At 41.4% G+C, this 15,428-nt stretch overlaps 1 protein-coding gene across 1 annotated transcript; it reads left to right on the top strand.

The window, feature by feature from the left end:
- Positions 1 to 350: 350 nt before the first annotated feature.
- On the top strand, positions 351 to 13,793 carry EXOC1L (exocyst complex component 1 like). Its single transcript, XM_048848247.1, has 3 exons — positions 351 to 600; positions 6,199 to 6,329; positions 13,530 to 13,793. Exons 1-3 carry the CDS (start codon positions 480 to 482, stop codon positions 13,791 to 13,793), a joined length of 516 nt encoding a protein of 171 aa, XP_048704204.1. The 5' UTR covers positions 351 to 479.
- The last annotated feature ends 1,635 nt before the right edge of the window (positions 13,794 to 15,428 follow it).

Below are 15,428 nucleotides of genomic sequence, written 5' to 3'. Positions count from 1 at the left end.
CCGCGCTGCTGTAGGAGCGGAAGGGTGGGTAGACAGCCCTGCTTCTGCCTTTCCTCTTGCCAGCGGTAATATTCTTAATGGAAGATGATCACAATCGATACCTCCAGTCAGCTGTTAACTGATGGATATATAATGGAATCAAACCGAGGTCGTGGGGCTTTATTGAAGGTTTGATATTAAAAATGCCTGTGCAGGGTAACAGCCCGGGGGCTATATACGTCTGCAACACCCATATGCACGAATATGCCCCCCCCCGCACTCACACACACTCCGGACAAGCCTCAGAGAGTCAGTGCTGGGCGCTGAAGAGTGGCGGCAGGCGGCTGCTCGTGTCAGGAGGCTGGGAAGTTGGAGGTTTGTCTGAGGCCTGATCGGGGTGTCTGCAGAGACCGAGACCCCCGGGCACCTGCTCGGGAGCCGCGAAACGGGGCAGCAAGGGACCCAGAGAGAGACCATCAGCCTCGCCTGCCACGAAGGACATGTCCTCGCTGGTGAAGGAGGACTTGCAAAAGAAGCTGTTTTACCCCCTGGGGCAGAGCCTGCGGGAGTTCATAGAGATCGAGTGCTCCGCCCACGACAGGTTTTACCTCTGTGCCGCAGGTAAGGCAAGGGCGGCGGGGGCAGGTGTATCCGTCTCTAGGAAGGAGCCCCGGGCTCTGCGAGCAAGCGGCGGGCTCGCCCTAGCCCACGCGCGTCCGGGCTGCGGGCTTCTAGCGAGCCTGAGAGCGATGCTGGGTCCCGCTGCTGGCCCCGCTCGGGCTCTGATTTGCGTTGGTCACTAGGCGCATTCCAACATCTGCATTGCACATCGGGCTCTTACATTAACGGCAACGGTGCCAGGCGCTGGAGGGGAATGCTTGCCCTAGTTTTGTGACTCAGGGGAGTCTTCCCACAGCGCGCTGGCCTGGCACCTGACCTTGCACCTTCCCGTTTCGCGGATCCTGGGCTACTTGCGTGTGGAATGTGCATGGGTACTAGTCTGATGAAGAGTTATAATGCATCCGATGAAGTGAGCTGTAGCTCACCAAAGCTTATGCTCAAAAAAAATTGGTGAGTCTCTAAGGTGCCACAAGTACTCCTTTTCTTTTTGCGAATACAGACTAACACGGCTGCTACTCTGAAACCTGTTATTTTGCAGTTGTATTCAAAGGGCTTTAATGCAGGCTCTGTCCCCCCTTCCCGAGGCGGGGGGCGCCGGTGCCTCTCAGAAAGGTTTTTAACGAATGATCCTGCGTTCAGCTTAGCCTTTTGGCCTAGTGTAATTGAAACAAAAGCGGCGCACTTCCCCAGGGCTGTGTGTCTCAGGGGCTAAGATGGAACGAAAAATAGTTTTGATATTAAACCAAGTGTAGACACAAGTAAAGAAGATGGCACAGAAGCCTCCTGCGCGAGACCTTGTGTGTGGCTCTCTTCTTGCTGAAGTGTAGCTGACAGCTACCTTTGCTCCGCTGCGTGCCAGACTCCTAACCTTAAACCCGAGGAGACGGGTGTCTGGGGCCTCATTCCTTTATGTATGGCTGTTGACACGAATCTAGCCCACATTTGACGATCGTGTCTGCGCCGCTGTCCATTGTCTGGAGGATCTTCCTTTGTTAAATGGAAGATTTAAAGCGTCACTTTCATGAATTCACACAGCATGTGCAACAGATTATAATTGCACAGTAAGAAAGAGCCGAGATTTCCACATGAGGATGTTTAGGAATAGCCTATAAGCACACTGTCATGCTGTTGTATTTAGTAAGTGTGGTAATAAAGCGAGTGACAGTGTAGAACAGTAACTGGATAGCCCCTTAGCCACGTGCATTTTCCAAGTGCATCGCTGAGATTGGGTATAAACTGTTCACAGAGCGGGGAGAAGAGGGGGAGAGTAAAATTTGACCCTCGTTATAGCAGGGCATCGCCACCGAAACCAATGGTTTGAACAAGAAAAGGGCAAATCAGTGAAGAATTTGGTTCTATGATATAGGGCTTTTTGATCCCGCACGATCAAATGCGGGCATAGCTCCCATTGACTTCAATGGGAATGTTGCCTGAATAAAAGGTAGCGGAGCCTATAATGCGAGATTGTATTTGAAATAAGTGGCGAGCAACTAAACTGCAACACTTTCTGTCGCTGTAGTTAATGGCATTAAATGGGTTGGAATCTTTTGGGACAGGCGAGTATGTTGCCAGATTGCTGTCTCTGCTGTCAGTCTCAATCAAGCAGTTCCTTTGCGGTCTTCAAATGTGGACATACATAAAGCAAGAGGAGCCTGAAACCATTAGCCTTGTCTTAAGTGTCTCTGTGTTTCTCATTTGTATCTAGTTCGGGGCATTCCCTTGTCTACAGCATGAAACCTACTGCATTGCTGAGAATCCCAGAACTTTTGAAAAGTTGTAGGCAACATATTTAGGATTTTGAAAATAGGGTTGGAAAAGAGCATGCATTTCCTCCTACTTCAGAACAGTTCTGACAGGCACCAGATACATAGCTGTTTATAATACACAAAGAAACGAGATCGTCAATACAAAATGTTAGAAAACTATTCACAATTTGCAAGCATATTTTGTGTAGCTAATTTGCCTTTAAAAGACTGATGCTATTTTATGCGAATTGCATTTTTATAATAACCATAACATTTTTCAGTAAACATTTGTTCTCTTTGTCTTTTTTTAAGTGTTTGCAGTCCCCATCCCCTCAATGTGTTGAAGTATAGTTTCTTGTTATTCACTGCCTGAAGTATCTTGTTTAAGATAAGGGATTGTGAATGTTTATTACTGTAATAAAGTAAGATCGTTCAGGGTGGCACAACCTTATTACTTGAATATTTAACAAAAAAATCATTTCAGATGTGTCTGCTATATAACTTTATTAAATAGGCATTGACAAATATCATCTAGTAAAATACGTTTAGAAATCCATGAAGTTGTATTGTTTTTATACCACTGAAAGCTGTTCAAAATTAGGGAATTTATAAATATTATGATTAGTAGGTAGAAGTGAACATTACTTTCCAGTCCCTTTTTGTCCTTGAGGTTCAAACCATGTGCTACATATGGACTTCAGGAATTTTTGTGAAGGTTGATAGTTTGTGCAACGATGACAAATATAAAAATATTTGTTTTAAAATCAGACTAAAGTTCTGTTATAGAACATTCAAAGGGAAAAGGGAGCAAAAGTACCTTCTGAAATATTTGAGTGTTGTTTCCACAGAATAGAAAGAACAAACCAGTGAAGAAATCATCTAAACAAATTAACCTAATGGAGAATCTCTGCAGACATAGTGGAAAATATACTGAAAATTAAGAATGGAGAGTGAGTGTGTGTGTGCGTGCATGTGTGTGAGTGTGGTGTGTGAGAGAGAAAAAAAACCCCACTCTAGCATAGTTGGGTAAGCGGTGGGCACAGAGTAAATCTGATCCTGAAAGCTGGTGAGCATCCTCCAATTCCTACTGCAGTCACTGGCAGTTCAAGTTGCTCAGCACCTTGCAGGATATAGTCCTTAATCCTGACCTAAATAGCCCTTTCTAATCCTGGAAGTTTCTTGAATAGAGTCTACCAGTTATATCAGATAACGTCAGAATGGGTGACAGCTTTGTGCAGTATCAATAAGGGATTAGGAGGAAAGGAGCCCAAACTTGTTTTACTTTTGACTGAGTTTTCTATTTTAACAAATTCTGTGAACCCTGAAAACAGGTTGGTATTTTTGTGCATTTAGAAGATGTACAAATATCAGGCATGAATCCTTTAAAACAAAATTGTTACTGTTTTAATATAATTTAAATACAGCCAAATGTTTCCTAATTCTTCACAAGTGGCAAGTATATATTCTAGCAGCATAATTAGTGTAAGATCAAAACAGTCTAACTAAAATCTTATCCTTGCAATGTAGTCTCAATTTATTCTTACTGGTTAACTTGTATTATGCCTGTCAATAGCTTGTAAGAAAGAGAAAATATTGTAAATAACCAATATTTGCATAGATGCAAACAGAATCCTTTAGAGCCTGTCCCATTTAAAGCTATACTACAATAAAACCACAATGTGGGTAGATAAATGCTGCTATTTCCATGCCATATTCCCAATATTATCTCTCTTCACTTTCATAGGGGCAAATGGTAAAAGTCTGGAATGAGAAAATTACTGCCCATTAGTACTCCCCTACATTGAATCACTAATCAACCCAATTGGTGGCAAAACTGAAATGCAGAGATGTCTAGCCAATTTTAGCAACTGTGTTTTGATGTGGTTAGGAGGGATTGCAATGACATCTTAATATAGTCCATTGGAAAATACAAGCATCCCCAAACTGCATTTATTTTTCTTCTATAAAACACCCCAGGGAACAATTTAAACAATCCAAGGCACTATAATGTCTCTCCTCTCCCCCAAGAAGAAATTTCAAACCTAAATTAAATGGGAAATCTGAGAAATGCTGATGTTATACAATTTTTGTCAAGGGAGTATGAGGAATAGGAACTTGGATAACCTAAACTACCAAAGAAGTGAGGACATATTTTAGATGAGCTAGGACTTCACTATTTCTAGGACTGTTTCTTAACACACGTTCTTCTCAGACGTCATACGATTTCAACTCCTAGATGGAGTCTAGAGCCTAGCACTAGAAGAAGCACTAATTAGTTGGGTTTCCCAACAGACAGGACCAGGAAGAAAAAAAAAGCAAGCCACACAGTTTTTACTGTGCATTTGCTGGAAAATCTGTATCCAGTGTATTTGTTGTTTTGGGTTTGTTTGCCTCTGTATTTCAGGATGAAATATGGGCTTGACCCAGTAAACCCTTGTGCATGGAAGTAATTTTTATAGGAGTAATCCCTCTTGTGTAAATGGAGTTATGTGCCTCAGCTAGGGTTTGCAAGATCAGGCCCTACATGTGTTTTTTGTTTTTTTTAAATCTGTTTCTATTATTTTTTTAAAGTACAGTAAAATGATTCACAAAAAGGGTAAAACTTCCTCCATGAGGACTACCAATTTCTTGCTAACAAGGCAAGGCAAAAGAAATTTGGATAAGAAGAAGTTATTGCTAGGTGATGTCTAGGAATTCCATTTAAAAAACATACTGTGCCCCTGAAGTATGCTGTGCCTCTGGTACCTGATCTTCACCCTTTTTCTACAGCCCTCTACTCTCGGACCAGACCACTCTCCCAGAGGGTATGTGATGATGTCCAGTGATGAGGTCAGGCTGCAGTCGCAGGGGAAGAATGGTTTAGGAGTACTAGGCTGAAGAAGCAGGCTGTTAGGTCAGAGGTGTACCACTTCTCAGGAGGGTGCAAGAGTTACAAATCTCTGTGTGAAGCCATAGACACCAGCTGACAATTAAAAAAGAGAAAATAAAATAAACCTACCTAATATAGGTGTTCAAATTCCAGTGCTTTCCCCACTAATTAGCATGTATATTCCATAATACTGATCTCCTTTTCCATGCTTAATGCAATTAACTAATATTGATGAGGATTATGAAGAGTTTTTCTATTCTTCTTTCACTTGCTCCCCATTAGCAGGAAAATGATAACTTCCATGAAAAAAAGTGGTGGGTGAAATTCTGTGGCCTGCATTGTGCAGGAGGTCAGACTAGATGATCATAATGGTCCCTTCTGACCTAAATATCTATGAATCTATGAATCTATGAAACCTAGAGATAACCACAGATAAGTTGGAACTTCAAGTAGTGTTTCTTAAATACTACATGTTATTTTTGTTATGTATTATATTAATATTTTATAGGAGAACACAGATCTTCCATTCACGGGAAGTATACAAACATTAATGTAAATGCACAGACTCAGAACTGATTTTGGTCACAGTCCAACAACTCAGTGGACCCTTGCATGTGCATGGTGCACAACTGAAATAACTAGGATTCCAGACCCATGGGTGTCTACTTGCACAGATCTAAAGGCAGGATCAGGGCCTTAATGCATGTATTCTTTAGTAAACCCAACAACAAAGCTTTCCCACAAACAAGATTCGCCTTTACAGGATGGGTTAGGGTTAAAAAAAAGAATCTATTAAAAGCAAATAGACTTTATAGGCTGCAAACATTGGGCTAAATTCTGCTCGCTGTGCAAACAAACCCATCAAGTTTCATATAGCTCTAGTTTTTAAACTATTGTTTAAAATGCAGCTTGATGAACTATTTCATTTTCAGATATTTTGGAAAGCAATTATCTGTTTGTGTAAACTATTTTTTTGTCTTGCAGTGACTAAAGATGGAGAAGTAGAAATATCTATGGTGAAACACTTCAGAATAGATCTGGATGAGAAATATGAAATGGCTGAAAAGTGGTTTTTGAAAGATCTGGAGATGATTGATGGAAAAGAAGCAGATACTGTAAGTGCTGTATTTTATTGTAAGTTTCTATTAACACAATGCATTTATGTTACAATTTGTGATGTAACAGATGAGGTGCAGTTCTACTAAGAAAAGAGATTCTGTAAAAAAAAAAGATGGCATAATGGGGATACAGATTTATCATTTGCCAGAGACTCCAGATCACATTTGCTGTACTTACAATATTTTTTTTGGCAGTTCTGTAAACTCACCTTAGATATGAGAGTCAAGATGGCCTATTTCTTGCTTGTATGTCATTGCAGTAATAGAGATTATCCAAGTCACTTTTTGACTTCAACTCCACCAGTGTAAATCTGGAGTAATTCAGTAGATTAACATTGGTGTAACTAAAAGGAAAATTTAACTCAATGTCTTCCGTTGAGTTGCTTACGTATAACTGAGGGCAGGATATTTGAACTTGGAATTTCCTGAGTAAAGATGAGGAAAATTCCAGAGTTTCAAGTTGCAGAACTTTATATAAATTCTGCAGAATGTGGGAACAAAATTATTCCTATCAGTGGAAGCAGCACCTGGGGATTCTGCCCCCTTAGCTCACAAATTCTGAGGTACACATGGTCCTCAGCAGCTCTTCAGGATGCAAGAGCATCAGCCTACTGCTGTGCTGCCGGGGAATCCCCAGACCATGCCTAGTCCCTGAACATTCCCAAGTGTTGCAGAGTGGAGGAATAAGTGGCACAAATGTATGTGCACAGAAGGGAGCCTGCACCTATAGATATGGAGTGGGAACATGGACCTTTAACTAACAAATCTGTTGATTTAATCTTGCTTTTTAAAAATTAAAAAACTAAAATAGTGTTTATATACAAACACACTGGTTTAACTAAATCAGTTTTAAAAGGTTAAGTCCATGTGCATCTAGACAAGGCCTAAGACACTTACCTTTTAGTGATGTACTCTTTTTAAATAGATGTAGTGACCATACACTATTTTATTACACTGGAGCTTTCCCATGAAAACCCCCACAAATATAATGAAAAAGAGGTGGATCCAAAAACATGGAGCTAGCAACTGCATTCCCATGAACAGCAATCTTGAAATATTTGGGACCAAATCTTGCTCACATTACTTGGTTCCTCTGAATGTTTTTCATGAGTAAAGTAAGCACGATTTATATATCTTTGTTACTTATACGGCCCCCATTACTAATCTGAGCACCTGCCAATCTTTTAATGTATTTATCCTCACAACACCCCAGTACGTTGGGGAAGTACTATTATTTCCATTTTAAGATACAGAACTGAGGCACAGAGAAGCTAAGTGACTTGCCCAAGGTCACACACAAAGTGTGTGGCAGACTAGGGAGACCCAGGTTTAATTTCAAAGTCCTAACCTAGTACCCTAATCACTGGACCTGCGGCTAACAGATTCAAGTCAGAGTAGTAATTCAAGTGTAACTATGGAAGGGGAAAAATTGACACTAAAAACAGACATAAGAACAACCCCAGAGATAGAATTAAATTAAATTTTACGGAAGATGAAGGTGCATTGAGGAAAATACCTTATTGCATTTACAATACAAGATTTTAAAAGACATTCAGCCAAATGAATATAATCCAAGTAGAAATACAGGAATAAATTCTACATAAAAATGATTTCATCCAGAGTTCTCAAAGAAAACTCAGTGCAATTTTCTTCCAAGAAAAACAAACCTTGGTCTGAATCATTCACCCCAAAAAGATTGGTTTCAGAGTAGCAGCCGTGTTAGTCTGTATTCGCAAAAAGAAAGGGAGTACTTGTGGCACCTTAGAGACTAACCAATTTATTTGAGCATAAGCTTTTGTTAGCTACAGCTCACTTCATCGGATGCATTCAGTGGAATCCAAAAAGATTGTCCCTCTTCACACCTATTTCCCTTCAATGGAATGCTAAATTGTATTTTACTGTTCAGCCACTAGATGGCTCTGTGTGTGAAATACAGTACTTCGTTTAAAAAAACCTCAGCCATACCTGGCAGAGCATTAAAGGATCTTATGATTAATATATCTTGTGTTTAAAGGCAAGCTCTATAGCCAGTCCATATCTGATACAGAACAACATGACATGGTATCAGGAGTAAACTAAGAATAGAAACAGAAGGAAAAAGGCAACAAAAGTTGCAAACAGAAGAAACAAAGCAACAAAGGTTGCAGGATCTCATCAACATGCCACTCTTCAATGCCCCAGAGAACTTCAGCTTCGACAAAGCTTCAGAGTGGACAGATTGGAAATAATATTTTGCAACATTTTGCATGGCAACCAAGCTGAACAAAGAAACTGGAGATATACAGCTATTGTCTTTAATTTATGCTATGGGCAAGCAAGCGGAGCATATCTTTAAGTCCTTTGACTTTACTGAAAATAATCATAAAGATAACTATGAAAGGGTTCTGCCTATGTTTGATGCATACTCTATACCTCATAGAAATGTGGTTTATGAAAGAGCATGTTTTCACCAGGGAATTCAAGAACCAGGGGAAAACGTTGAATGTTTTATAAGAGCTCTGTGTACATTGGCTGAAAACTGATTTTAGGGAAGGCAAGACATGAAAATGACATCAGAGACAGACTGGTAATTGGGTTAACAAATAAAAACCTGCCACAGCAGCTACAACTGCTGAGAAATTTAATCCTAGCCACAGCTAGACAGATAGCAAAACAGTCAGAATTAGTCAAACAGAACAAAAGGCAGGAGCAACTTGAAAAGCCTGAAACTAGCTTAGACGCTATAACAGACACTTGAGTGTTAAAAGTCATCATAATAAAACCGCTGTGGGCAAGGAGAGAGAACTCCCAGTCTAAGAAGAATAAATTCCAGCCTACATGCACAAGGTATGTGTCACAGGGTCTACTCACACAGTGGCACCTCCTGCTGGCCATCCTCGGGATTAGTTCTGCCAGATGGTGCACTCTCTTCAGGTGGTGCCTCTCCCATTGTCCTCTCCTTCTGCAGACCCACCTCACTCCAGGAACCATGGCAGCCTCATCATGACTCAGCCCTCCAGCCAGGTCACTAAGATCCTCACCTTCCAGGGAATTCATAGCCTTTCCAGACCTGCTGTCTGTCTGGCATCTCCAATGCCCCAGCCTTCATTAACCTTTTCAGGGCAAGTGTGGGGTGAACACCCCATCACAGGATGGAAAAAGTCATATCCCAAGAGATGATGTATGTCCAGCCGAGGCACATGGTGTAATAATTGTACAATATACGGACATTTTGCATCTGTTTGCTGCACCAAAGCAGTCAGGGAGTTGATTCATATTATAGATAATCAAAAGTCATTGTTTCTGGAATCTGTCACTTGTGATGACATAGAGCCTGCCTGGAGAGTGAAACTGAATATTCACGGCAAGACTATTCACTTTAAAACTGACTCAGGAACTGATGTCACGGTCATCTCAGAAGGGATGTACAATCACTTGAACCCCTCCCAGAGCTTAAGTCACCAGACACAGCTCTGAGTAGCCCTGGAGGTATTCTGAACTGCATGGACCAGTTCATCACAGAAACAGTTTACAAAGATAAAATCTATGCATTCATAGAAAATCATAGAATCATAGAAGATTAGGGTTGGAAGAGACCTTAGGAGGGCATCTAGTCCAACACCTTACTCAAAGCAGGAGCAACCCCAACTAAATCATCCCTGCCAGGGCTTTGTGAAGCCAGCCCTTTAAAACCCTAAGGATGGAGATTCCACTACCTCCCTAGGTAACCCATTCCAGTGCTTCACTACCCTCCTAGTGAAATAGTTTTTCCTAATATCCAACCTAGACCTCCCGCACTGAAACTTGAGACCACTGTTCCTTGTTCTGCCATCTGCCACCACTGAGAACAGCCTAGCTCCATCCTCTTTGGAACCCCCCTTCAGATAGCTGAAGGCTTCTATCAAATCCCCCCTCACTCTTCTCTTCTGCAGACTAAATTTCTCAGTAATCTCTCAGCCTCAGCCTCTCCTCGTAAGTCATGTGCCCCCTATTCATTTTTGTTGCCCTCTGCTGGACTCTCTCCAATTTGTCCACAGCCTTTCTGCAGTGGGGGGCCCAAAACTTGACACATTACTGCAGATGTAGCCTCACCAGTGCTGAATAGAGAGGAATAATCACTTCCCTCGATCTGCTGGCAATGCTCCTACTAATACAGCCCAATATGCCACTGGGCTTCTTGGCAACAAGGGCACACTGTTGACTCATATCCAGGTTCTTGTCCACTGTAATCTCCAGGTCCTTTTCTGCAGAACTGCTGCTTAGCCAGTTGGTTCCCAGCCTGTAGCAGTGCATGGGATTCTGCACTTGTCCTTGTTGAACCTCATCAGATTTCTTTTGGCCCAATCCTCCAATTTGTCTAGGTCACTCTGGACCCTATCCCTACCCTCCAGCTTATCTATCTCTCCCCCCAGCTTAGTGTCATCCGTGAACTTGCTGAGGGTGCAATCCATGCCATCCTCCAGATCATTAATAAAGATATTGAACAAAACCGGCCCCAGGACTGACCCTTGGGGTACTCTGCTTGATACCAGCTGCCAACTAGACATCGAGCCATTGATCACTACCTGTCGAGCCTGATGATCTTGCCAGCTTTCTATCTACCTTATAGTCCATTCATCCAATCCATACTTCTTTAACTTGCTGGCAAGAATACTGTGGGAGACAGTATCAACATCCACCGCTTTCCCCATATCCACAGAGCCAGTTATCTCATCACAGAAGGCAATCAGGTTGGTCAGGCATGACTTGCCCTTGGTGAATCCATGTTGACTGTTCCTGATCACCTTCCTCTCCTCCAAGTGCTTCAAAATGGATTATTTGAGGACCCGCTCCATGATTTTTCCAGGGACTGAGGTGAGGCTGACCAGTCTGTAGTTCCCTGGATTCTCCTTCTTCCCTTTTTTAAAGATGGGAACTATATTTGCCTTTTTCCAATTGTTCAGAGTGCCTAGGATCAAAGACCAACAACCTTCTCAGCTGCAATATGGCAACCATTATGGGCTAGTGAAAGAAATTGGAAGAAACTGATGGTAGATATGATGATAGGGGACTTTTGAAAGGAGATCCAGTACAAATCAACTTAGAAGACAATGTTGAACCATACAGTATACAAACATACCTACCAAAGAGACCTTGGAAGAGACTAGCTGCCGATTTATGCAAATTCAGAGGACATCATTATCCGGTCATAGTGGACTGTTTTTCCAGGTATATAGAAATAATGTACTTGAAAGACATAACGTGTCATAGTGTTACTGAGAAATTGAAATGATCTTTTGATCACTTCTGTATTCCAGAAAAACTAATGACAGACAGCAGACCACAATTCACTGCAGCAGAATGTAAGTCATTCTGAATGAAATATGATTTTGATCATATTATTAGCAGCCCACATTACCCACAAGCAAAAGGAGATGCTGAGAAAGCTGTACAGACAGCCAAGAAAATCCTACAGCAGGAAGATCCATTCCTTGCTCTTCTGAGTAACAGATCAACACCAATAGCAGCTACTGGATACAGTCCAGCAAAACTCCTGATGGGAAGACAACTCAGGTTCTTTTCCAAAGCTTGAGCAGTAGATCTATCTCCAACGTGGCCAAACATGAAAAAAGTAGCCCAATAGGATAAAAAGGCTAAAAAAGCTTATGAACACTTTTACAACAGATGTCACTTGGTTAGAGAACTGCCAGATCTAGAACCTGGCAACCATGTTTTGTCAAATTGGATGGAGAAAAGGGATGGACAACTCCAGCTGTTGTAAAGAAAAAATTCAGCGCCACGATCATATGTGATCGAGACCAACCGTGGAGAGTTCAACAAAAACTGTCAACATCTACAGTTTGTTCCTCAGAAAGAACAAAGAGCTGAACAAACTCTACAAATGGCCAATGCAGAACGTGAAGACAAACACTCAGATTCCAAACCGACCAGAGACAGTCACTGCAACTAATGACCAAATTGTTATGTGTTCAGGTCATGTAATTAGAAAACCAGCACAATTCAGAGACTTAACAGACTGATCCGTACTGAACATCAAAGAGTGTGAAAGTGTATATATTGTAAATGGTGGGAATGTAGAACTTGAAGGGGGAGATGTAATGGAATGCTAAACTGTATTTTACTGTTCAGTCACTAGATCTGTGTGTAAAATACCTTATTTAAACAAATCTCAGCCATACCTGGCAAAGCCTAAAAGGATTTTATGATGAACACATCTGGTGCGTATATGCAAGCTCTGTAGCTCATCCATGTCTGGTACAAGAACATGATTCTCCCCTCATGCCCACGAGGGGGTAGAGTCAGTCCCATTCCTCTTCCCATACTTTGAGTACTTTATACACTCTCTGTGTTTATGGTAAATCTGGGTGAATGAGGCTTGGGGGTGGCTCCATGCAGCTTAGGCCAAAAAAGTAACAGTTTAGGGCTGATTTATCTTTCCTCTGGAACTTTTCACATCCCAGAGCTCCCACAGCCATGTCAGCCAGAAGGACTTGCTCATAGCATGGCTACAATGAACTCCACTCCCATAATGCAATGATGTGATGGAGCTATCCCCTGAGGGAATCCTCCCAGAGATTTCCTATTCCAGAACCTCCTCCCACAGATTTTTTTCATAAGAGCGTATGATCAAGGCTTGTCTTATTTCTGATGAAAAAACATTTAATCATAAAGTCATTAACATTAGTATAAATGGTCATAATAAACTACAGCTAATGACATTCACGAAGTTTAATTTAACAGGTTTCATTTTAAAGCCATTGTTAGCATTAAGCAAGCAGAGGAGCCTGTAAACATAGAGATCTGCAATATAAGCAAAGAAGGCAATCAATAATCTTAATTTGATAGGGGAATTTATTTATAATAGGAGATAAGTGCTCTTCATACAGTACATTTTGGACAATACTACAGTCCTTGTACATTTTAAAGTTGTGTCTTATAATTGTCGTAAGTTGCAGTGTGCTCATTTGGCCAAATCCTGAAGCCCCTGCTCACATCGAGAGTTATACCTGATTAAGAACTACTGTTTTAGGGCCATTCTTGGTAAAAATTTAAAAGAACCACCCCTGTAGGACTGTCTATGGATTGTGGAAATATTTCTGACGCCCAGTGCTAATATTACAGCGAGACAGCGATTGCAAGGTGGCTAAGCATAAAACAATAAATGTTGCTGTTCTAGTGCCTGTAAAGCTAGTAATTTCATTCTCTCTTCATTTTTAGGATAATCCATATTTTGATATGCACTTTGAGAAGGTCTACAGTTGGGAAGCACATAGCTGTGCATCTAAATATGCCTTTGCTCGAACGTTAAACAAATTGAATTACATGTACCTTAACAAGGACTTGAAGATTGTGAACTTTGATATAACCTACATAAATGATGATTCACTCTGGTCATCCAACAATGGGGACTGTTTAGTTCTTATGAAGATATGCTTCTATGCTTTCAACCTTTTGTGTCTGTCCCTGTGTCCTATGCCATAAAGATGGATTTTATAACAGTAAGGGGACTAGCTGACTTCCAGTGCCAGATTCCAACAAATCGTCTGATATAAAAGTTAAGTGATATGCAGTATTTGCTATTTAATTTTACATATCAGCCAAAACCAGAAACCTCATTTTTATATAAACAATGAACTGTTTCTTTCAGTAAGATCCCAATCCTGCAAACTCTTACACACCTGCTTAGCTTTCAACACAATAGTAATAACTGAGTTCCATGGGACTACTCATGTGAGTAAAGTTTAGCACATGCACAAGTGTTTGTAGGGGCCCAAATTAGTATACATTAATGACAAAAATATTTTAAAATTAATATTGCCAGCTAATTTGTGTCTTCAAAGAAGGTGTGTGTGGGGGGGAGTTTGTGTAGTTAAGCAATGCAAAATTCAATTTCTAAATATGTTAAAATATTGGATTCTTTTAAAAAGATCATATCTAGATAAATACAGAAGCTGAAATCCTGGCCGTATTGAAGTCAATGGGAGTTTAGCCACTGGGTAAAATTCTGGCTTCATTGATGCCAACATGGGTGTGACGGGTTTTCCCCAGAGTACCACTGATCCCCCTGACCCACCAGCCTGGGCTCCCTCACACACTGTATTGCTGTGACAAGCTGCAAAGCCCTCCAGCCTGCACTTTTACCAGCTTTCATACAGGTAGTGCCACACCAGCTGCAGTTACATGCAGGCTCTCTGTCCAGTCCCTGCAGTGAACCAACAATGGAAAGGCTACAGCTAAGGCAACTCCCAACTCCCCAGGCACACACCCCCTCTGGAGTGTAAACTGAAAATTATATCATCTTGCGCTGCACAGGAAAGTGTACAGCGTAAGCTCATAAAGCTCGCCCCCTCCCTCAATGTGGAGAGGAATATGCAACAGCCTTTGCACCTTGAGCTAAAATTCCCACATACTTTACTCCAACTCACTGGTTTAAATAAAGCAAAAACAAGTTTATTAACTACAAAAGATAGATTTAAGTGATTATAAGGGATAGCAAACAGATCAAAGCAGATTACCTAGCAAATAAACAAAAAACACAAACTAAGCCTAATATACTAGATAGATTGGATATGAATTAGCAGATTCTCACCGTAAGAGATTATACAAGCAGGTTCTTAAGGGGCAAGCTGCACTTGCTTTACAGCTTGGAATCCCCAGGAATTTCATTCACAGGCTAAAAATCCCTTTAGCCTGGGTCCAGCACTTCCCCCAGTTCAGTCTTTGTTCCTCAGGTGTTACCAGGAGTCTTCTTGTATGGGAAGTGAAGAACCACAGATGATGTCACTCCCTGCCTTATATAGCTTTTGCATATGGCAGGAAGCCTTTGTTCCCAAAGCTTGGTTCCCAAACCAGTCTGTGGAAAAATACTGACATCCCAAGATGGAGTCCAAAGACGTGGTCTGGTCACATGTCCTTGTAGAGAGTCATAGCAGCCATTACTTGAGCATTCTATGTATTGTCTGAGCATTGTCTGAGCATTCTCAGAAAGGTTTCCCAGGTGGGAGATAAGCTTCTCCTAAGGCCTGTTGTTCTTTCCTAATGACCCATTGCCATGAACAGGCCCTTCCCCACCCACTGTCTAGACTGAAAGCATCTTGTCTAGTGGGTGTTATCCAG

The sequence above is a fragment of the Caretta caretta genome, chromosome 4 (genome assembly GCF_965140235.1).
Source record: "Caretta caretta isolate rCarCar2 chromosome 4, rCarCar1.hap1, whole genome shotgun sequence".
NCBI classification, from domain to species: Eukaryota; Metazoa; Chordata; order Testudines; family Cheloniidae; genus Caretta; species Caretta caretta.
Note: the sequence above shows the minus strand (reverse complement) of the source record. Positions and strands in the feature narration are given on the sequence as shown.